The 22,257-nt window shown below is 40.2% G+C and overlaps 4 protein-coding genes across 5 annotated transcripts; 3 read left to right on the top strand and 1 right to left on the bottom strand.

Moving 5' to 3' along the window:
* The first annotated feature begins 274 nt into the window (after nt 1-274).
* LOC108902410 (butyrophilin subfamily 3 member A2) lies at nt 275-5,006 on the top strand. Its single transcript, XM_051068559.1, has 6 exons — nt 275-348; nt 1,544-1,643; nt 1,793-2,134; nt 2,356-2,643; nt 2,737-2,856; nt 3,351-5,006. Exons 2-6 carry the CDS (start codon nt 1,553-1,555, stop codon nt 4,043-4,045), a joined length of 1,536 nt encoding a protein of 511 aa, XP_050924516.1. The 5' UTR covers nt 275-348; nt 1,544-1,552; the 3' UTR covers nt 4,046-5,006.
* Nucleotides 5,007-5,281: 275 nt separating this feature from the next.
* Nucleotides 5,282-8,332, bottom strand: LOC108902408 (low affinity immunoglobulin gamma Fc region receptor II). The gene is made up of 6 exons (XM_018704257.2): nt 8,264-8,332; nt 7,767-8,027; nt 7,302-7,550; nt 7,088-7,210; nt 6,467-6,532; nt 5,282-6,004 (listed from the first exon to the last, which is right to left on the bottom strand). Exons 1-6 carry the CDS (start codon nt 8,292-8,294, stop codon nt 5,895-5,897), a joined length of 840 nt encoding a protein of 279 aa, XP_018559773.1. The 5' UTR covers nt 8,295-8,332; the 3' UTR covers nt 5,282-5,894.
* Nucleotides 8,333-9,268: 936 nt separating this feature from the next.
* Nucleotides 9,269-10,891, top strand: LOC108902407 (low affinity immunoglobulin gamma Fc region receptor II-like). Its single transcript, XM_051068557.1, has 3 exons — nt 9,269-9,299; nt 9,580-9,840; nt 10,626-10,891. The coding sequence occupies exons 1-3, from the start codon at nt 9,269-9,271 to the stop codon at nt 10,889-10,891; spliced, it is 558 nt and encodes a 185-aa protein (XP_050924514.1).
* Nucleotides 10,892-11,952: 1,061 nt separating this feature from the next.
* Nucleotides 11,953-20,967, top strand: LOC108902405 (myosin-2 heavy chain, non muscle). 2 transcript variants are annotated; one of them, XM_051068561.1, is made up of 5 exons: nt 11,953-12,114; nt 16,910-16,983; nt 19,547-19,585; nt 19,933-20,064; nt 20,277-20,967. In XM_051068561.1, exons 1-5 carry the CDS (start codon nt 12,065-12,067, stop codon nt 20,696-20,698), a joined length of 717 nt encoding a protein of 238 aa, XP_050924518.1. In that variant the 5' UTR covers nt 11,953-12,064; the 3' UTR covers nt 20,699-20,967. The 2 variants fall into 2 exon arrangements, with proteins under 2 accessions (XP_050924518.1, XP_018559771.1); XM_018704255.2 differs by lacking the exons at nt 11,953-12,114; nt 16,910-16,983 and adding an exon at nt 19,180-19,244 and having other exon boundaries at nt 20,277-20,966.
* The last annotated feature ends 1,290 nt before the right edge of the window (nt 20,968-22,257 follow it).

Raw genomic sequence — 22,257 nt, 5'->3', positions numbered from 1 at the left:
CTGTTGCTGTGCTGTAAATAAGACAAACATCATGCCATGACTGCTTCCTTTTCCCAGAGAAACTGTGACTTTCTGAATGAAAATAAAGAAAAGAGACTCACAAGTTGTTGAGTGAAAATACTGTAAAGGAAAATGTCATGACACCAAACAGTGAACAGTGATTTCTGTCTCTACATTAGAGAGCTGTCCGTCCGTACAGCTGCACAGTCAGGTGTCGTTCACTGTCACTTAGAAACAGACTGGAAGATGAACACACCTTTTATTCCAGGCGACCGGAAAAACCATGTTTCCCTTTCCGGTGGACTTTGACCGTTCACCGCCTGCAGTCTTTCTCCAACAGATCCACAGGTGTGTGTCTCTTCATTAATGTTGTGTATCATGTGTATTTGTCCTAGATTTTGTATATATATATATATATATATAATTTTTTAATAAAAGGAGAGTTTTTAGAAATCTTTTTTTGTAGGAAAGGGTCCATGACCGTGTGGTCTCCTTCACCACAGTCTTCTCCTCTTCTGTTGGTGACTGACCGCAGTTCAGCTGTAAATCTACATTATGTAGGAAATAAGACAGAACATGGAGTTTTACCTGTGTGAGGTTCATCGGTTCGTGTTTCAACAGATGATTTTAAATCCTGTGAGTTCCTTTGGGATCAGTAAAATCAGCACTGTCAGGATCATCGAGTCCTTTATGTTTTTAGAATCAGTCCGTTCATGCGTTTATAAAAGAGACTGAACTTTAAAACAAAGACTTTTATTTAATCTCACCTCCGCCTGCAGACCGAGGTTGTAGCCTACAGATGTTCCACACATTTATTCACTTTATCTGCGTTTTGTCTCAAATGAAAGTGAAACTAAACTCTGAAGCGAAATCAAAGTGAACTCATGACTGTAGAAAATGGAGGACAGAGCTTTTTAAAGCGTTTACTGTCATAAAATAAGTTTAATAATAATAAAGTTTTCAGACTGAAATCACGCTTTGATTCACTTTTCAACCGCTTTAAATCATGAACATGAGACATGTGGATAAATGAGCAGCAGAGGGCGCAGTGGAGCAGCTGTTGTCACGCTGTGTGGGTGTTTATGAATGTTAATATCATTAAATGTAAAGAATGGCTAAAACTAATTTAAAGACTAAGAAACGTACAGCACATAATCATAGTGAATTTAGATCGCTAATGAGCCAACTCTGCAAACCTCCATTAACAGAAATCCAATATTTGGGATTTAGGTTGGGGAGTGCTTTTGTACAAAAACCTGCCAACATTATTATCAATATTATTATCATCATATAGAGCAGGTAAAACCCTGTTGTGTTGTGTCATGTGTTTTTTTCTGTAGCTATGACATCAGATCAAAATCAGCTTTATAAGCACTTCCTGTAAAATCAAGTCTCAGGCAGATAAGTCAGTGTTGAGTGTGGTTATTGAACTGGACCCAGGGTCTCCATGATCCCAAACACAACACTGGGGTTAAGTGCATTATATATTGTTCTCTTGTTCACTGTTGGCCTAAGATGTTTTTACTGTCTTGTTTCTGTTCAGAACTCCAGGATGTTTCGTGTGAAGGACAGTCAGTCTGGTACAACCACCTCTCTGGTTTTCCACACTGTTACTGTCCTCGCCCTGATACACCCATGTAGAGGTACAGTGAACGCATCAGTGACAGTCTGGCTTGTATCAACATGTACAGTTAGTCTGATGTTTTATTGTAAATACAGTTTTACAGCAGTGTGACTGAGGTGTACCCTGCCTTTCCAGCAGAAATGAGAAAAAATGACTTTTTCTTTTCAGGTCAGTCTGAGGTTGTTGGTGAACCTCAGCCAATCATAGCACTAGTTGGTGATGACATCATTTTGCCCTGTCGCCTGCACCCTGCCATGGATGCATCTGACATGACTGTAGAGTGGGCGAGATCCGACCTGGACCCCAGGTTTGTTCTTGTGTGGCGTGATGGTGTGGAACTGGAGGCTAAAAAACATCCGTCCTACCAGAGAAGAACGTCACTGTTTCCTGACCAACTGAAACACGGAAACATTTCACTGAAACTTTCCAACGTGAAACTGTCTGACCAGGGAAGGTACAGATGCTTCGTTCCAGCATTGAGTAAAGAGTTCTCTGTTCAGCTCTTTGTAGGTAAGTGAGCGTATGTTGTACTGTAGGAAATGTAAGATATGTTCTTCCCTAAAAGCAGATTGATGGGAAAGTTGCAGAAGAAGCTAAGACCCTTTTCTTTGGCTGGGTTTTGTCCACTGATCCAAGTAATTTAATCAAACCCGTCAGACCTATTAGACAGTGAGGCTCTGGATTTATTGGATGCAGTTTGTAACTTGGAAAATTGTTGGCCTCTTCTTCAGGTGCTGCCTCCTCGCCTGTTGTTACCATAGCAGGGATTAATAAAACCATCAGTGCAGTGGTGTTAGAGTGTAAATCTAAAGGATGGTATCCAGAGCCTGAGGTGTTGTGGCTGGACGGTGAGGGAAACCTCCTCTCTGCTGGACCTACAGAGACAGTCAGAGGTCCTGATGACCTCTATACTGTCAGCAGCAGAGTGACTGTGGAGAAGAGACACAGCAACAGCTTCACCTGTAGAGTCCAACAGAACAAAACCAACCAGACCAGAGAGACACACATACATGTTCCAGGTAGGAAATAAAAATGATCATATGATCACTCTTTATGCAGCTGTTACTGTATCTTATATAAATACACATATTTTCTGTGCTTCATCATTTCAGATGATTTCTTCCCGTCTAGTTCCAGTTCATCTGTTCCCGCCATTGTTGGTGTGGTTGTCAGCCTCCTGTTGGTTCTCACATTAGTCTTCATTGTGTGGAAATGGAGACAGAACAAACTGAGTAAGTCAGCTGTCAATCACAGGTCCATAATGAAAATGAATGAAGAAATGACTAATGATTAAGAAACATCAGATTGCTCAGTCGGCTCCTGCCGTCAACAACCCTGATTTGCATTTATGAATGTGTCTAGAACCTCTCAGTTCATTTTTGATTTCCAAAGGGACTTATCAATGGTCACAGACCAAAATGCCTCTGGATGCAAATTAAATAGACCTAGAGCCAATCACAGCAGCAGAAGAATGTAAACAGACTGTAGCTACAGCAGATGTTTGTTCTTTTAGAGAAAATATACCATCCGGTTCATTTAATACTGTGGTGACTGGCAGATTCAACAGGCCTGTCCACATCAGCGGCAGCCATCTTCGTTCATAAGGAAACTGCTTCCAGACTAAGTCAGAAGGCAGTTTGTCAGAGGAAGAGTTTTTCTCATTTAAAATGGTTGTTGTGAAATCTTGAAATATCATCTTAACACTGTTTATTTTTCCTGCACACAGAGAACAAGAGCAAATGTGATGTTGAACAAACACAGGAAGTAAAAGAGAAGAGGAGCAACTCTGACAGTAATGATCCATTGATGGAGCCTCTGATGAGAAACAGAGAAACAGAGAGAGAGACAGTGGAGAATGAGGAGATGAAGATCCATCCCTCAAGAGAAACAACAAATATTCACACTCAGATAAAAGAGGAAACACACCAAAGACCAACTGACAGTGATCTTCAGTCTGCAGTGGAGGGAGGACGTCCCCAACAACGAGGACAGACAGAAAGAGAAACCACAAATGGTCAAGAAGAAACTGAGACTCTATCAGCAGAGGGAAGAGGAGATGATCCAAATCCAACAGAGAGTGATTTGGAGAAGGGAGATAAAACTACATCTGTGGGTGAAAACACCAATGTGAATGACAAGACAACGATCCATCCATCAGCTCAAACAACAAATCCAGACACTCATATAGAGGAGAAAACACACCAAACACCAGCTGACAGTGATCTTCAGGGAGAAAGTCCCCAAGAACAAGGACAGACAGAAAGAGAAACAACAACTAGTTTGGACAAAGGAAGAAGAAAAAGAAGAAGAGAAGAAACTGAGTCTGAACCAGGAGAGAAACAAAGAGATGATCCAAATCCACCAGAGAGAAATGATGATGACAAAGCTACAGGCAAAAGAAAGAAAGTAGAGGAAATATGATGAAAGAGTTTCTAGAAAAATGAAACAGAAGAAGGAACAGGAGACTCTGATAAAAGAACTGAAACAGCAGCTGGAGGAGGTGGAGAGACAGAGAGAGGAGACTGAGAAGAAGCTTCAGTCAGAGAACAGAGAGGAAGACATGAAACATCTGGAGAAGAAGAAGACAGAGCTTCAGAAACAGCTGGAGAAGATGGAGAGAGGACGGGAAAGAACAAAGAATGAGGTGATTCACATGACAGAGCAGAAAATTAAAGTGACAAATGAAAAGGAGGAAGTTATGAAGAAAATAAAACAGATGGAGAAACAGAGGAATGAAAACATGCAGATAAATGAGACTGAAGGACAAAGTGATTCAGATGATGATCTTTGATGAAACTCAGAGGAGATGGAGGTGAACCAGACTCTGAAGGTTCTGGTTTGAACAGTGTTCACCTTTCATCTTGACATGACATGAACTAAAAAAAACATTATTCAGTGTCTTTTGAATTCACTAAATGTCACTGTCTTTTCATGTGTTTTTAAAAAGAAAAATCACTCATCTGCTCAAGTATTTTAAAGCATTATTTATGCAACATTATGGAAATATTTTATTATCGCTGGGATGGTTCAGAGTAACAGGGAGAACAGAGCCTCTGTTTTCCTCTCTGCTCCCTGAACACCTGTTGTTGCTCTATGGTTTTTCAGGTTGGATCTCCCTCTAACTGAGTGAGAGTCAGAGGCTTAAACTGCTGGAATCAGACCAGAGAGTTCAGAGTGAAGCTGAACTGTAGGCAAAGACTAGTGTTTATATACGTGTGTGTGTGAATTAATTGAGATTATTCTGTTTAACTACATTTCTAGCCACTGTAATATTAATGTTTTATCTCTGTATTTTGTTGTGTAGGATGTCTCTGCATTTTATGTGCGATTGTTCTCCTTACTTCCTCTGCCAATACTATATTAATATTTTTAATATTTTTTACCTGTCGTTGAAAAATGTGTTTGTTTGTTTCTCACTACTTTCTGACTGCCTCTCTCTGCCTGAGGCTCTCAGCACAAAGGCCACTGATTCCTACTGAGGACACTGTGAGAGCTTCACATTTCCAAACAGTGTGTAGGCTTGTGTTTGAGTTTCACTGTCTTCATTCTGTGATGTTATAGTGCCACCATGTGGTCAAACAGGGAATAATTCAAATAGAAACAGATGATTCCTCCTGCAGTGACAGGACAGTCACACACTGTAAATTACACTTGATCAAACATCACAATCGTTTATTAAAAATCAATAAATAACACTACACACACACATTTGAACAAAAACATGTAGATGTTGTAATGTTTCCACAGATTAATAATTTACTTTTGATGTTGGTGGCACTGTGTGTTTTTAGCTGCAATTTACAGACGTCAGATGTTTGTTAAAAGATGCTGATACTCAGTTCAGGTCACATGACACAGTGAGAAACTTGACACCATTTTCAAACTAAATGTTCTCAGCAGCAGAAACATCCCAAATACACAAAGTCAGTCATGCTCAATGTAATTATTTTTATAAATATGCTACCTTTTGTTAGCTCTTTGCCTCTGTTCTTTATGCTAAGTTAAGTTAACCAGCTGCTAACTGAAGCTTTGTATTGATGGTACAGACACGTGTGTGTATTAATCATCTACCTGAAGAAGTCGAACTGTTCCTTTAAGATCTGTATGTGATGTTACTCCAGTGTCCATGTTTGGTCCTGTTGTGTTTTATTGTGCCTCTAATGGCTCATTAATATATACAGACACTAATATTACCAGCCATGACTGTGATGCAGTTATTCTCTGTTAGTGTTGTGGTGAGTGAAGCAGCAGGAGTTAAACAGGCTGATGATCAGCTGCAGGCTCTGTACGTCAGCACAGGTTCAGGTGTGTATATCTTCCTGACAGGTGTGTACACAGCCACAGAGGAGAGTGAGGAGGAGCCCCCCCTCAGGACCTGTCCTGTCAAACAAATGACCAAAAAGAAACATGTTCAGAGAGAGACACAGGGTCCTGTTTTAATTGTGTGAGTGCAACAACCAGGGCAGAGTGGTCATAGGTGAACATCTGCTACTGTGGTTCATGAAGGTGTCACAGTGGAAAATGCAGACGGGCTGAAGTTAAATACAACAGCATCAGCTCAGCTTCTTCAGGGAATCAGACACAGCGTGAACACAACACCACAGACCTGCAGTCAGAGGCAGGAAGTGTGAGTCCAGTTTCAGGTTGTGCTGGACCCACAGTTCTGTGTGACACTGCGCTTCAGTCAGACTTCAGTGTAGGAGTTTGATATGTTGCTCTGTATACATCAGTGTTCCTGGTCTTTCATCACACGTCAAGGAAACTATGTTCATTTCTTTTCACACCTCATCCTGTCAGTGTGTGTGTGTGTGTGTGTGAGTGAGAGAGAGAGAGTGTGCTGACCTTTTTTGTTGGTCTTGCGTGTCCTGGTGATGTCAGTGTACAACACAACTGTGGGGCTGATTTCACCTGCAGCACAAAATATTTTCCTGTTACACATCAGCTGCTTTTAAACGTTTCAGTTAAGAGAAGTGGAAACAGAAAATACAAACTGTTTATTTATAGACGTTTTGTTCTGTCCACTGCTTTGGTCCAGATTGTACAGACATTCATTGTGCCCAGAGGAAGAACTGTAGTAACTTAGATGATCAACTTCCCATTTAGCGCTGTCATCAGGTCAAAATTTCAATCACAAAACTCTGACTTTTGATCAAATACCTGCAAATCTAATGACACTTCATCCTCAGCTGGACTTTGTGTTTGAATGCTAACTCAGACATGTTAAATATTGTACCTGCTAAACATCAGCATGTTAGCGTTGTGGCTGATCGTGGGATAGTGTGTTAGCCTGCAGATTTAGGTTAGGTTTAACACACCGCTGTGCCCGGGTACAGTCACAGAGGTGATTGCTTGACCCATTTCTTTAGAGCCGCAGTCTGCTTTTGCAGTGGCACTATTCAAACGTTAAACTCACATTCTCCGTCACTGACAGGAGTCATTTCTTTGATGTGAGAACAGGCTGACCTTCTTGGGTCCTGCAGAGGCAGAGCAGCAACACAAAGGTCGAGACTGAGACCAGGCAGAGACCCACCACAGGAAGTAGAATATGAGCAGGGGTTGACTGAGACGACTCAGGATGCTCTGCTTCTACACAGAAATACCACAGGTTGAACCCTCTGCAACAAAAAAACAAGCTCTGGGTTTACATTCACTGAAGTTATATGTTAAAGAATACCACCTCTGACAGTCAGCCAGCTGTCTGGTGATTGTTCACCTCCAGAGATCTTACACTTGTAGAATCCTTCATCAGATTTAGAAACACTGTGGATGGTCAGGTTTCCTGTGGAGCTGCTGCCAATGAAAAGCTCGTCTTTGTAGAAATAAGAGGTGATATTGGAGAAGGAATTTGTCACATATGTACAGCTCAGAGTCACATTGTCTCCCTCCATCACAGGAAGAACAGGACTCTCCAGGATCACTGAACCACCTGAAAGACAGACAGAAAGAGCAGGAAATAACTGAAGCTTAAAGCTGCACACCTGCAGCATAACCATTACATGTGCAGCACAGTCTACTTCATCAGGTTAAGTCACACTGTTAAACTGTAGCAAAGAGCTGAGTTTATATCCTAACTACAGCAGTGACTCCCTATGTGCACAATTCAGGCAGGAGCATCCATCCAGAGGAAACTGCTGAAACCCACCTGTTACAGTGATGTTGATGGTGCTGCTGCACTCTCCTGCTTCAGACTCACACCAGTACACTCCAGTTTCCATTGGGTAAACATCAGTGGAGCAGTGGGTTTCATGTCTTGTACCCCAGGATGTGGGACAGTCTTCATTTATTCCTGTGGATGTGTTCCTCTTTACTCTCCACTCTGAAGAGTTCCCCTGATGTTCACAGCTCAGAGAGACAGACTCGTACATGAAGAACTGGGATCTGTTGGGGAGGACTCTCAGAGTCGCTGCAGGAGACACAGATGATGGAGAACTGAGGTTTTCTTTGTAAAACATGAACCAGGAAAACAGCTGCTGTTTAGACACTCAGTTTGTTGTCGTCTTCAGATTTTGCTGCTTCCTTGTTTCACAGTGATTTGAATTGGAGGTTGAAGCACACACACAAAGGTGTAAAATAAATGCAGGATATCATCACAGACCAGCCTTTATTCATTATTTAATTTGTCCAGATTAGAGAACTCACCAACGACAGCGCACAGCGTTGTGATCTCCATGCTGCCTCTCTGCTGGTGACTGACTGAGTGACTGACTGAGTGACAGGAGGGTGCATTACACCTCTGACTTCATGTCATACAGGCCACAGCTTCCTGTTGATATGATAAAGTCAATGTACAGATGGTTGTTTGTGCTGGGTCTCAGCATGGCACCTCAGAGGCAGTGAACACAACACTAACATATCATCACCTTTTCAATAACTTGTTAGTCAACAAAGGTATTTCATCCTGGGTTTTGTCTGAAACAGCTGCAGCTGCTAAACTGTTTAATAATTTTATTAATGATCAGTAAAAACTTGATTAACTGGTCTCTAATTCTGTGGAGCATCATATTTAAACATGGTTATTACAGGGTTCTGTTGTGAACTGTTTTAGAACAAGCTGTCAGACACATCTCACTAATGTTAATGATCTTTTTTGTCCATAAGGGGGTGCCACAGAGCTCAGTCATTTTAAACACCAAGAAAGCCATCACATGTATTCCTGCCCACTTGGGTGGGAGGTCTAACAGTGTTGGACACTGTCATCAAGGTTGGAGTGTGTGTGTCTATGAAAACATGTGACCACAGAGTGTATTCAGGTGTAGATGGTGTAGTTATTCTTTTACAGGCAGCAGTTTAGAGACATTACTGTATATTTCTAATTTCACTTATTAAGATGGTCATTTTGTGCTTCTCACTTCCTGCTGGGTTTACAGTGCATTCAAAACCACACTGTAACACAAATGTGACCAAGTCCTGCTGACTGTTGTTATTAAGAAAAGTTCAGTTAAGTTGGCTGCAGCTGAAAATGTGTCAGAGCGTTGGTGAACTAAGCTGAGATGAAACTAATGAAAGTTAGTCTGAGTGTGGTTAAAAGCAGACTCAGAGTTTCTCTCACAGACTGTTTCAGGTAAATTCAACCACACGTCAGTTAAAATTAAACATCTTCATGCTTCTGTATATGGTCCGACGGTCAGTCAGCGTCGAGACAGGATGGAGTTCACAGGTTTCCTCTTCACGCTCTGTGAGTCACATGTTACCTTTCGTTTTTATAAACTGACTTTAACCTCTTTATTGTGAATTTTAGACTAAAGCTCATAAAAACTTTAACTATTAAACGAGCAGAATGTCTTAATCTTTGTGTTAATGTCACTTCTCTCTCTGTTCTTTCCCTGTAGTGTTTAGCTCATGTACTTACATGTTTGGACGAGTACATGGTAACACCTTCTCATTCTCATCCAGGATTAATTAGACAGTGGAAATGGATCATGTTTTCACTCTAACCTCTTCCTCTATCTCTCCAGCCTCTCTCACAGTCTTTCCTTACAGATCTCAGTTGTTTAAGTACGAGTCTTTCTCTCTGAGCTGCGACGAGAGCAGGAAGTCGTCTGGTTGGACGGTGAAGGCCAGAACGGTCCGAGGACTTTCAGAGTGTGGACAGGACTGGGGCTCTTTGCAAGAGTCGTCCTGCATCATCAACGAAGCCTACAGCTGGCACAGTGGAGTGTACTGGTGTGAGTCCACAGCAGGAGAGAGGAGTCCAGCTGTCAACATCAGCATCACAGGTCAGTTCATCACAGGAGGCAGGAGGAACGTTTGTCCGTCAACCAGGCATCAAACCTTAATATCAGAGAAATAATTACATGCAGCGGGATTTCCTGAGAATCCTTTGTGCTTATGAACGCAATCTGAATCCAGTACGGGAAGACCAGACTCTGCCAAACAACCATGGAGATGATTTCAATTTCATAAAAATCATATTGATTATAACTTTTAGAAAGACAGAGAGGGGGGTTTGTACAACTGAAACAAAAACATGTCTTTTCAAAACACTTCTAAAGCATTTACAAACTTTAATTTGTACTAATATCCAGATTAAAATGAGGTGAGAGCAGTGATCAGTGACTCTATCCCATCTAATTTCATCTAACTCAGTGTAACTCTCCTGTAAATGTCAGCTTTATGTCTTTATACATGTATTCAGTGGCCAGATGTTGTAATATTTATCCTTTATTTCTCAGTGCGATGTTCAGTAACATCAGGGTATCTCCCAACAGTGCCATCTGGTGTACAACGTTAGAAATAGCAAATGGATCTTGTCAAGCTGAATACAATATTCAAGCTTGAAAGAAAAAACACAACCAACAGAAATGCATGAAGCAATCAGTCATGCAATATTTGAACTCAATATAAACTCCAATAATGCAGATGAAAATAAAATACTTTCTACAAGGATCAGTAAAATATGCATGTCACATTTGACTGACATTACTGAAGCCTTAGAGTCAAATGTGTCTGCATATTTTATTGAAAAAATGTATCTGAAAAGTTCTGATCTGTTGTGTTTCAGAGAGTAACGTGATCCTGGAGAGTCCCGTGTTTCCGGTGATGGAGGGAGAATCTGTGACTCTGCGCTGCACAACTCAAAGCAACTCTTCAGACCAGCAGGTCAGCATCTTTCTGAGGAACAGATCTTTCATCAGTGCAGCCGTCACAGGTCAGATGATCATCCCTGCCGTGTCCAAGGCTGATGAAGGCCTCTACATGTGCAAGGTGACTGAAATGGGGGCATCGGCAGAGAGCTGGCTCACTGTCAGAGGTCAGGAAATACAGTGATTTTTACAGTAATGTCAAGATCATTTCTCTTTTTCCTCCCTGGAACATTTGAAATTGTGTTTGCACGTGCTCGAGTGAACATTTGGAGGGTTGGTTTTATGAGTTAATGTTTCACTTATTTCACCATCAGCTGCTCCAGATGCTCCAGATGCTCCCCTCCTGTCTGTCTCCAGACTGATCTGTCTTCTACTGGTGGGAACTCCTTACCTGCTGTCCACCATCCTGCTGGGACTCATTTACAGAGACAAGATGAAAGGTGAGTTACAACATTCTCCATAACAGTGGTGGTGGAGATAAACTGAGATGTTGTTACTTCCTGGTTGGTTAACTTGGTGAAAACGGGGGAAATATTTTTGTTTTTGTTTCTGCAGCACAGCGAGATGAAGAGACATCAAACTCCAGTGAAGTTCAGACAGAGGACGTCATGTGATGGACAGTTCACATCAAATATGCTGCATTTTCACTGATGTGATAAACAGGGCTTAGTACAATATAAAGATTAAATAATAATAAGAAGAAATCAGACACTTTCTCAGTCAGATTTTTAAAGGACCATTCATTTGTTCATTTTTTCATCCTTTTCCTTTAATAACTGGTTTTATTTGTGTTCAAGTTAGTGTCATTATTACACCACAAGAGGGAGACAAACACATGACCCACTGACCCAAATAAAGTTTTGCACATCAGTCCACACCGTTGTCAGTGTATACATCCACATGCATACAGCAACAGAAGAAGAAGAAGAAGAAGAAGAGAGCCACAGCGCAGAAGCCAATCCAGTGCTTAAGAAAAACAGTCTGGACCACACTGAAATCAACTGAAATGAATAAAAGTATAAATAAATATTTAGCCAGCCGCAGCACCTCAGGCTCTGGATACCACCACTGCACCGCCGAGTCTATATATATATATTTATATATAAACCTGACACCGTTTATTTTAATGATGTCGTCAATAAACAATAATGAGATACAGTAACCTTCGTTATTTAATGCATATCTCATGCGCATGCGCGTCGACTATAAGACTGACGTCAGACGCCGAAATTTGCGTACAATGGCGAACTCGACAGACCGTGTCAGACCGCGTCATGGCGGGGTCGAAATTTAAAAAGCCCGGGGATTTAACAGCGAAACTGCCCTTGACTGAAAAGTTGCTGGAAGTTCAGAGACAATGGAACGACCGCGTGCAACAACAGGAGGAGCTGGACACTCAGTCAGAAGGTCAGTGCTGTCTTTAATTAGCCACGAGTTAGCGTGGTGTTAATGACGCTGTCAGGTGTGTCGGCGCGTGTCAGGCTCGGAAAGTTTGTAACTTACTGTGTTTGTTTAGAGCCACACGTTTAACTCTACTGCGCTGAGCGAACACTGACTGTTGAGGCTGTTTCCATTAAGTTCTCATATTTAAAAGCAAGTTCGCAGAATTTAACAATAAACTGGAGTGGTCGCTCAGAGAGACGCGGGATTAAGCCACAGTGCTGTAACACTTTATCAGTTTGACTGGACTGAATTCAGTAGGAGAAGATGCGTTTGGAAAAGAGGCGCAGCAACGTGTGCAAAGCTGTGCCTCAAGTGTGCGCGCTATTTTGGTTCAAGTAGCTCTAAGAGCAAAAGAGCCGACACCAGGTGAATTCTGTCTTTTATTATAAGTGAATATTAACTGAAAAGGTTTGTGTCTCTCCTCCCAAGCCGCCAAAACACCACACAGATGTGAAGTGAATTTCAAGTATTAGAAGTTACCAAACTCTCAGGAAAACATTAGGAAAACATTAGAGGCTTGAGACTTGACTCAACGCCCTCCTGTGCGGTGTGGGAAAAGATACCAGGAGAATCTGGTCCTTTAAAACTCGCCCATAAAGGTAAGGGATGTCTGTAAAGTAGCTAAGTTAGCCATGCTTTAGCATAGCATTAACTTCATTGCTGTCAGGTGTGTTGGCTCCTGTTAGGCTCATTAACTCTCTAACATAATTTAGCTGTTTAGAGTTGCATGTTTAATTTTACTGCACTGAATGATTGCAGCATATGATGTCCAGGTTTTTATCCTTTCCTAAGAGTGTATGGGTGTGTGTTATTATACACATTTTATCCCTCTCTCTCTGTTGTGTATTGGAGGTGTCTTGCCATGGCTGCTGTGTCATGAATATGAGCTTGAAATGTTTTCTCTGTGTCTTTGCTTGGCTGCCATATGCATCCAATTTGAACATGGCCACCCATTATTTCACTGGTCTGTCCAACATGGCCACCTATTTGTTTCTTTGTCTTTTTTTTGAAGTTGCTGAAGTTTCCAGTCATGAGGAACTAGGATCAGGTGATTATCTGTATCTGTAATGTATGCAGTAAAACAGCAGACTGCCTGGTACAGATGTTTTATTTCAGCTTGATATTTAGATGTTAATCCATTTATTTGTACAATATCAAATTCTTAAGGACATGTTCAAGACATTTCAGTTGATGACTGAGACTCTGATCGATTTATATATTTAGACAGTCAATCTTTCAAAAGTGTAAGTATGAAACGTGAAAAATGTATACAAAACATCAGAATCATGGGTACAGTCTTAAAATAATATTTTAATTGTGAATAATGTATAGTATTGATATAAAGCACTGTACAAAGCATAAAACATAAGTTGCTACAATGTTAGAACAGTAGGTGGCAGCACTGAACCATCAATGGTCCCTCAGGCTTGGAAGTGGTGAAATATTTTACAGCTGCAGATAATCCTGTAAAACAAGTATGGTGTATATGTATATACAACTATAACAGAATGACAATGAGCATCAAGTAATCAGAAGTGTCATGAGATAAACACAACAATTACAAAACATGAAATAAAAATACTCCCTTTAAAAGCTGTAAAACACCACTCCTCTTCTGCACGCTTTGGTGTGTAACCTCCATTACATTACTTAAATGGAAATGTATATATGTATAGATTTCCATCACTGAATTTATGCTCAGGATTTTACTGCACAGCAGCATTCAGTGGATTTAGAGTTGGCAGTGTTGATGGAGAGGCATGTACTCATGTACTGTAGAGACAATGAAACATTGCAGACTCCCCAAAATATGAAAAGCATTCATCAGGTCAGTCGGAAATGTTGTCATCAGCTCAGGTCCATGAGGGTCTACACAGACCTTTTGTGCTGACTGTACTTGTGCTATATACTCTTTCAAACGCCAAAGTGGTTTTCCTCTGTCAGGAGGTCATTGTACGTCTGCTGTCCACGTCTGTACTGAAGTGTGATGAAACCCAAAGGGCTCATAGTAGACGAGATTATCATGTGATTTAATTTGTCAGTTACCCTGAGTTGAACCTGAGCTGAGCGCTCTGTGTCAGAGCTCTGTGTTAAACTGAATGTGGTTTGAGGTCTCTCTGTCAGAAGCGCTGATGACCAAGCCACAGGTTAGCATTAGTGAGCAGACGGGGAACTGATGTCAGTGGTTTAATATGGAAACATACAGATAGATACAACAGCATCATGTTGGTAACTGACCACAGTGCAGCAGCTTTGTCTTTTTTTAAAACCGCATCACATCAGATGTGTGAACAGATGGAACAATGTGCTTCAACTGTTAACAAACTGCTCATCTTAGACACTGATGATGTGATGAAAGCAAAGGCCCCAGATGAAGACTGATGAAGGTTAATATAAACCGCTTGACTGCTTTAAATTATTTTAATTTCATGGTGTAGGCTTTTTAAAAAATGTTTTCCACAATATAACAGTCCTCTGTGGCTGTAGAGGTTACACTCTGTGATTGTGGCTGCTTTAGAAAGAAGACCTCATCATTTAACCACGAGGAACTGACACGAACACCTGACTCTAACCTTTCTCTTTTTAAAGAACTGAAACATTTCCTGCTCTTAGACAAGTTTCTATACAACTTCAAAACCTGTTTTCTGGGGATTTTTCTCTGAAGTTGAACTAAAGCCACTGCTGAAAGATTGACTCTCTTACAGCAAAGAAAAACATGTAGTTAGCAGTCTTTCCTGCAGCATCACTGTGATTGTATGGTATGACCTGCCTCCCTTGCAAACATGAAAACATTAACATACATCAGCAGAGCTTTGAACAGAGCGTCTCTTCATCTCCTCTGTCCTTTAGTCCGGTGTCGGTGGCCTGGAAAACAGGATAGAAAAAAAACAATGGCTTTTAAAGTTAAGCAATTATTTGAAGAGGAGAAAACTAGAAGCTAAACTGACAACGTCTACATGATTAGACCTGAATTCTGAACGTCGTTAATTAAACTCATTGTGAAGCTTTTAGTGAGCGTTTCCTCGTTGCTTTCTCTACTCTGACAGTGACGTGTTAGACTGACCGTGGTTGAGCACTAGTGCACTGTGAACTGTAATATTCTGTATCAGCTTCAGTCTTACCTGAAGGTGACCTGAGAGTAGATGACATTCTCCTCTGTACCTGCTCTGGACCCGTCGGTCTCTGTTTGAGAAACAAATAATCATCACTCAAATCCACATGAGATAGAAAATTCAGTATTTTCAGATTTCCCTGATTAGTTGTATTACTTATCATTGTTAGGGTGTGGAGCTTTAAAGGTGATATGAAGAAAAAAAGTAGAATGTAGGAGGAAAAATAAGAAGGCAGACGTTCCATTGCCTACATGTCGTACAGCTGTGTGTGAACCATTTTAAACTATTGTGTGTGTTTGTGTTACACGTCTGCTTTTAAACTTTAAACTTTTTTCATAGTGACGATCAAACCTTAACCTCTCGTACTACAGACGGCTAAATAAATCCACTGAGGGGCCCGGTGTTTCAGCCTGTGGTTTTCTGACGTGGGTTATAACTGAGAGGATCAAATTATCACCTGCACCTTTAGTACTTGATAGAAACAGTTGTGACGTCTGAAAATATTTCATGAATGTTGGTGAAATGTCTGTAGACCTACCTCTCTTCTTCCTGTGGGTTTTAACAACAGCGTATGTCACATCGGTGGAATCAGCTGCATTTGATACAGATACTGAAATATCAAAACCAAAAAACAGATAATTCCTCACATGCTCTCAAGCTGTTATTTAAGTATATTGAACATGTGCACCCATCATATATAGTATAGTCTTATAGAACTCTGTAAATAAGAGTGTTATGGAATCATGTTCAGTTCAGTTTACATTCAAACATGATGGCAGCTGTATATCAGTACGATGGGACATGGCTGGTGTTTCTCACCTGTGTGATCCTCATGTGAGTGTGAACCTGGTTTTGTTTTTCCAGATGAAAAACAGACAGATACTGGAGGACAGAAAAGAAAATGTCCTCAATAGTAAAACTGGAAAAGATGAAAAAATACACTGGAGGTGTTTCAGAAATAACAAAGAAGATCAGTCCAGGAGAGGAGAGAGGAGGAGGTTTAGAAGCATAAATGTTAGTAAATATCTTTAAGAAATATCTTTAAGGAAACATAATGATATATTGAGGAAATGTAAATGTATGTTTCTGACAAAGTTTTCATGTTTTCTGCCAAAATATTAAAAAAATCCAATGATTCTTGTAGTGACTACGACATTAATAAACTTTTTATGTGGTTATGTTAAAGCACAAAGTAGTACTGTGTGAGCTATGTCAAGCAGACAGGGCTGCCATACCTTGGTGTTTCCTACAGAGAAGCAGGCCCATTATCAACAGCAGCAGAGCCACTAATGAAACTGCAACAGTCCAGAGCAGGGTGAGAGGATTCAGGGACTGACTGTGGGTGAGAGGAGTCTCTCCATAAGGTTCTGGAAAGAAGATATTAAAAAAGAAATGTTTTCATTGTCTATATTAAACCTAGAGGGAAAAAATGCACAATAACCAACAAGTCACCTTCATTTTTCTTTAAAACGGTCAGCCAGCTCTCTGGTGATTCTCCTGCTCCAGAGATGCTGCACCTGTAGAGTCCTTCATCAGACTTGGAGACATTTCGTATGGTCATGTTGCTGTCATAAGAGGTCCAGAGACTGGAACCGTCTTTGTAGAAATCAGCTATGTGCTGTGACTCTGTTTTCTTGTTTTTACAGTGTAGAGTCACATCGTTTCCCTCCATCACAGGACGAGGAGGAAGTTCCAGGATCACAAAACCAGCTGAAAACAGGTATCTTATTGAATCTCATTTCTATAGATCAGTTATGTACAATATTGTGTCTAAGGGCAGACATTGTAACGATAAAGACCGTTGTAGCCCTGAATCAGTTGCCCCCTGACTCATTTTAGATCAAGCTGAATTTTTCCAGATCAGTTGATGCCTGATGTGCTCTTTTAGAGGAGTTGCAGATTTCTTGCTTGTCAGAAACTTTGGTTGGACTTAAAATCTGTTGTAAACTGTAGTGAGACTATTTTATAGGTTCTGGCTAAAAGTCTGAGACTAATCACCAGATCTGTACAATGAGGCACGTTGATCTTAATATTAACTTTCCTCAACCTTAAATTACCAAAATTCTAAGTACATCCTTGTTAAATAATTTGAAAACTCTTGATTCAGTATTCTCTAAACATACCAGTGATGGTGATGTTGACAGCACTGCTCCTCTCTCCTGCTTCGTTCTCACACCAGTACTCTCCACTGTGTCTTTCAAAGGCTGGATAAATTGTGCAGGATGGTGCTGGTGTGTTGCAGTCAGAAGAATTTATTTGAACTGTTTTATTGATTTTCCTCATCACTCTCCACTTAGAAAATGTATCGATCTCCTCACAGCTTATCGAGACTGTGTCGTATTCATAAAACTGCAGTCTGTCTGGAACAACACGAGGGAAAGCAGTGTCTGAGACATAGAGGAAAAAAAACGTTAAATTAATTTGTTCTGTGTATCTAAACATTTTTGATAGTAGTCTCTGTGTTAGGGATATTAGTCAGTTCACTGTCCAACTTACCAGCTGTCTGAACAAAGTGACTGTGGCTTTGTGCAGCCAGCAGGACCAACACATCCATCACTGCAGAGACAAATGAAAAGAGCTGCACATACATGACCTCATGTATACATACAGTATATATCTAACTAAAAAGACAGAGGATAGTTTGACACTCAGTACTCACTCAGTCTGAGGCAGAGAGCTGTGACCTCCATGTTGTCTCAGTGCTGACTGACTGAGCATCAGACTGAAATACAACTAAGATAGGTAGGTAGGTCAGAACTTCCTCTTCCTGTTTAAATTATTTCTGGTTTCGATGTAGCTGCAGCTTTGAAATGTAGATCTGAAAATATATGAAGCAAAACCACCACTGGAAATAATAAACTCACTGCTTTGAGCCCAAGAAATTTGACACGTGTGCCAAAGAGAAAAAAACCCAAGTTAACGACATTAGTTGTTTTTAAAAAATGGTGGCCTACCATCATAGCTTTCAGTCAAAGTCTTCCTCAGAGTGTGCTGTGGAAAAAACACATCAGTTATAAAACATGATGCAAGTGCAAAGAACCACACTTACAAGAACACAAAGAAAGAAAATATGCTACATCTGGGTTAGCCTCTTCTTCACCAGCCTGTGTGAGTCAGTATTTCTTTCAAATGTCTTTATGAAAAATGGAGCCTGGGTCTGAGATTAACTCTCAATAATCGAAGACAAATACGTCTCCAACATATGTAGTCAAGATAAATGGGAAATAATAACTAACAAAATGACTCAACTTTTTGTAAATGGTTCATTTTAGGAAAACATGACAGTTTGGGTAAAAAATAACTCCTTTTTTAAGGTTAGAGAACAATCGTGGTTATGGTTAAAAGAAAACAATGCCTGCTGGTGGAGACTGGGAAATGAAAAGTGGCCTCATGTGTCTTAACACTTCTTCCCTATGAGGTTTTGAGGCTTTGTAACAGTATCACAGGTATAATTCAGATGGCCGCTAGAGGGCTTCATCACTCAAATGTAACAAGTCATTGAAGACATTCAACATCTTTCCCATATCCAAGCTCTTTACAGATTTAGTGTTTGGCCCCAAGAAAACAGGATGTTGGGTTGAAATCTGCCCAGACTGGATCATCCTCATCTGTTCTGAACAAATGATGTGGAGATCTGAAAACAGTCCTACTCTGCCCTCTGCAGTCAGTCAGCCACTTTCACTCCCAAGATCTTAAAGATGACAAAGACATAACCTCCGTCTCTGCTCAGCTTTTATTGACTAACATATAAATCCAGGTGCAGTAGATCGACAGTTCCACCTGTAGGCTCATATTTGATACGACTGCAGTTCACCTGCCATGCAGCTGCCTGTAAAGACACAAAGGTCACGAAGGACCTGCTGTGGACGAACCTTATCTGGTCACTGATAAACAAAGTGAAAGTACAAATCATATTCGAGGACTTTGGTCCTGAAGGTAACTGCAGTCTGAGGTGAGCCGACTCGTTGACGCACTGAACAGGTAGGTTTGATTTTTGTTGTTGTCGTCTATTTGAAGTAAAATTGAGTCTGTTATAACAGGTGGATATATTTGTATGATGGCAGCTATATATTATACTTTTTTAATGGCTTTATTGCATTAAAAATACAAAATACATTAAAATGAATATATTTTATGGTAAAGTTTGTACTTCATTGAAGTGGTTAACAAACTGTATCACTGTGACAATATATTATTGTTTTACATAGATATAATTCCAAAATGCTTTTCTTCTCACAGTCTACTTAATAAAATTCAACATTTTGTTTCTGGTTTGTTTTCAGACTCCAGCATGCCTTCACTGACAGATAATCTGATGAACAGTAAGTACTTTCTGTCGATTGTTTTTCCTCAGTGTCAGTATTGTAGCAGTCATAAGACATGCTAGTGGACTAACACACATCAGTAAAACCTTGGAGTTTGTTACATGTTTTTTTTTTTCTGCTTTCTGATTCTGTACAGCAGCACAGCCTCACCTTAATTATGAATTCAGATCAATTAAATATTATATTTAATATAATTTTTTGTATGTTTCAAAATGTTTTTTGTGGTTTATGTGGTTATGGCTTCAACACATTGAACTTTCTTTACCTTTTAACTTAATGTAGTTGTTGACCCTGTCAGGTGTGATTGTGATTGTTCTTGCTCACTCGTTGTTCTGCCTCCTCAGGTGATATTCCAGCTAAATTGGACCAGTCCAGTTTTGCCTCTAGCTCCTGTATCCCCATGGCCTTGGCCTGTGGCTTCGCAGGCCTGGCTGTTGGTGGTTTAATAATAATTGTTGTTGTGTACAAATGTAAAGGTAAGTCACAGTTTAACGGTTTGAATAAAAACAAAAAGCATAAATGTTTTACTTTTGATGATATTAAATAGCATTTTATTATGTGTATCCTGCATTTTATTGTCATCATTCAAATAATTTAAAACCTACACTAGATGAAATGCACCTATTAGGAAGACTGTAATACTGAAATATCAGCTGTGTTTGTGTTTCATGTCATATCTTCACTACAGGTGAGAAAGCCGGGCTGCAGAAGAGGATTATATCGCTCGAAACTGAATTACGAAACAACCGTGAAGACAAGGAAAACACAGAACAGCTGGTTACCACAGTACTGGAACAGAAGAGGGAACTGGAGAACCAGAGGAAACAACTCCGAGAACAACTGGACGAAGTCGAGAAAGAGAGGGAGAGGAACAAGAGGACGCTTCAGACTGTGGAGGGAGAAATAACACAGAGAGAAATGACATTTGACAAACCAGAGGAGTTGTTAAGACAGAAAGAAAATCTCTTACAGGCTCAGTGGAAACTGGACCAGACAAAGAAAAGTACTGAGAGACAGTTACTGAACATAGACAAACTGCTGGATCCCATTGAGTTTCAGATTGGCAGAATAAAGAACAGGAGGAGGGATGTTGCCATCTTTATGGAGTAGCCAAACTGAGACAAGGCAAAAGCAATCAGAGCAAATCAGTCACCAACAGGGAACTGGATCAGATGTACAAAGATTAATTAACTGATGTTTGCTGGGGCTGTTGTAGAAAAAAAAAAAGAAAAAATGAAGTGTAATTTGTGATTTACTGAAACAGGACACAGTGCTAAAGATTGATTTGTTATTCTAAGAGCTGCTGAATGACGACGAGGATAAATTTTCTGAGTCCAGACAATGTAAAGAAAAAACTGTGTATAAGATTTATAAACATCTTTGAATGTGTCTATATGATGTTATAATGATGTGTTTGACATTTAATGTCACTTTGTATAAGATCAGCTGTTTGTTGCAGACGTTCAATTCAAATAAAATGTAGTTTAAAAAGGCTCTGAGGATGGTTTACTCTTTGTTTCACTGTGAAAGTTTTCCTGCTGTCATATATGTGTTTATGGAAAAGCTGCAGCGTGAACACACCTTACCTGATAACAGGTGGGATTAAAGTGCAGGTGATTTTATTCGAGGACTTTGACAGAGCGACACACTTTACTCTGGGTTGAGGTGACTCTGATGCACGAAGCAGGTATGTGAACCTTCAAAAATGGAAATCCTATTGCAGAACTCGTAAAGATACTGTCACATGGTGTAATATTTTTTGGAGAATCAAAGCTCTGAATGAGTTTCTAACTCTACCTTTCTACCTGCACAGTTAATCTCCAAAACAAACACGGGATTGTTTTTTTAACAGGATGTGATCTGTCTGCAGCAGCGAGTGGTTTCAGTTGTGGCTTTTACAAATTTGAAACTTTACCATAAACTTATTTTCACGACTGGACTTTCAGCAGTAACGGTTTTCTTTAAATGTTTCTGTAAAGCCTCTTTAACTCCTGTGTTGTGTGTTTTATCATTCCAGCTGATTTCGTCTCATTCAGTTCTACTTGTATTATCGTTACCATGCTGCAGCGCACCCTCCTGTCTATTCCAGTGGTTGTCTTGGCTGTGGCCACATGGAAATGTGAGTCACGTCTTGTTGGTTATTTTCATTAAAAAACGACGACTGCTCATCGTTTACTTTCTCATGTGCCTGTGTCGTGTTCATTTGCAGATCATTACCAGAAAGATGAGAAACTGGATCATCACCAGATAAATTCACTGTTTCAAAAACAGCCACTGACCAAATTAAAAGAACAGGAAAAATCCTTCACTGCAGTGATGGAGAGGAAGGATCTAAAGAATGTGATGGATGATCTCGAACCGCAGCCTCAGAAGGTAAGAACCTCCTCAGTTCTCTTTCTGACATATCAACTGTTTTAACTCATTTTGTTTCCCTTTACTTAGCTTTAAGGCTGTTAAAATAGTCTTGTTGTGCGCTGTCTTGCACAGTACATGTATATATGTTTTCATATTTGTATCACTTGTACATTTTTGTGGCGGTTATATCAAAACTTTGTTCTGACCCGGTCTTCTATTTTTTTAGAATCCTTCAAAGCCGAACACAAAGGAGAGAGTAACCTTTGAACCGGTGCTGAACTCCCTCAGTGGGTCAATTCCCCTCGACACTGTTT

This window comes from Lates calcarifer, unplaced genomic scaffold (assembly GCF_001640805.2).
Source record: "Lates calcarifer isolate ASB-BC8 unplaced genomic scaffold, TLL_Latcal_v3 _unitig_4820_quiver_837, whole genome shotgun sequence".
Classification (NCBI taxonomy): domain Eukaryota; kingdom Metazoa; phylum Chordata; class Actinopteri; family Centropomidae; genus Lates; species Lates calcarifer.
The sequence above is the reverse complement of the archived record's forward strand: the minus strand, read 5'-3'. Positions and strand labels throughout refer to the sequence as shown.

Bases quoted from the DNA above. Each gene is read 5' to 3' on its own strand.
- LOC108902410 (XM_051068559.1), top strand. From the start codon at position 1,553: ATGTTTCGTGTGAAGGACAGTCAGTCTGGTACAACCACCTCTCTGGTT. The intron at 2,135-2,355 runs GTAAGTGAGCGT...CCTCTTCTTCAG, and splicing joins CTCTGTTCAGCTCTTTGTAG to GTGCTGCCTCCTCGCCTGTT. The intron at 2,857-3,350 runs GTAAGTCAGCTG...TCCTGCACACAG, and splicing joins ATGGAGACAGAACAAACTGA to AGAACAAGAGCAAATGTGAT.
- LOC108902408 (XM_018704257.2), bottom strand. From the start codon at position 8,294: ATGGAGATCACAACGCTGTGCGCTGTCGTTG. The intron at 8,028-8,263 runs GTGAGTTCTCTA...TGTCTCCTGCAG, and splicing joins AACGCTGTGCGCTGTCGTTG to CGACTCTGAGAGTCCTCCCC. The intron at 7,551-7,766 runs GTGGGTTTCAGC...TCTGTCTTTCAG, and splicing joins CATCAACATCACTGTAACAG to GTGGTTCAGTGATCCTGGAG.
- LOC108902407 (XM_051068557.1), top strand. From the start codon at position 9,269: ATGGAGTTCACAGGTTTCCTCTTCACGCTCT. The intron at 9,300-9,579 runs GTGAGTCACATG...CTATCTCTCCAG, and splicing joins AGGTTTCCTCTTCACGCTCT to CCTCTCTCACAGTCTTTCCT. The intron at 9,841-10,625 runs GTCAGTTCATCA...GTTGTGTTTCAG, and splicing joins TGTCAACATCAGCATCACAG to AGAGTAACGTGATCCTGGAG.
- LOC108902405 (XM_051068561.1), top strand. From the start codon at position 12,065: ATGGAACGACCGCGTGCAACAACAGGAGGAGCTGGACACTCAGTCAGA. The intron at 12,115-16,909 runs GTCAGTGCTGTC...TTGTTTTTACAG, and splicing joins GCTGGACACTCAGTCAGAAG to TGTAGAGTCACATCGTTTCC. The intron at 16,984-19,546 runs GTATCTTATTGA...GTTTGTTTTCAG, and splicing joins ACAAAACCAGCTGAAAACAG to ACTCCAGCATGCCTTCACTG.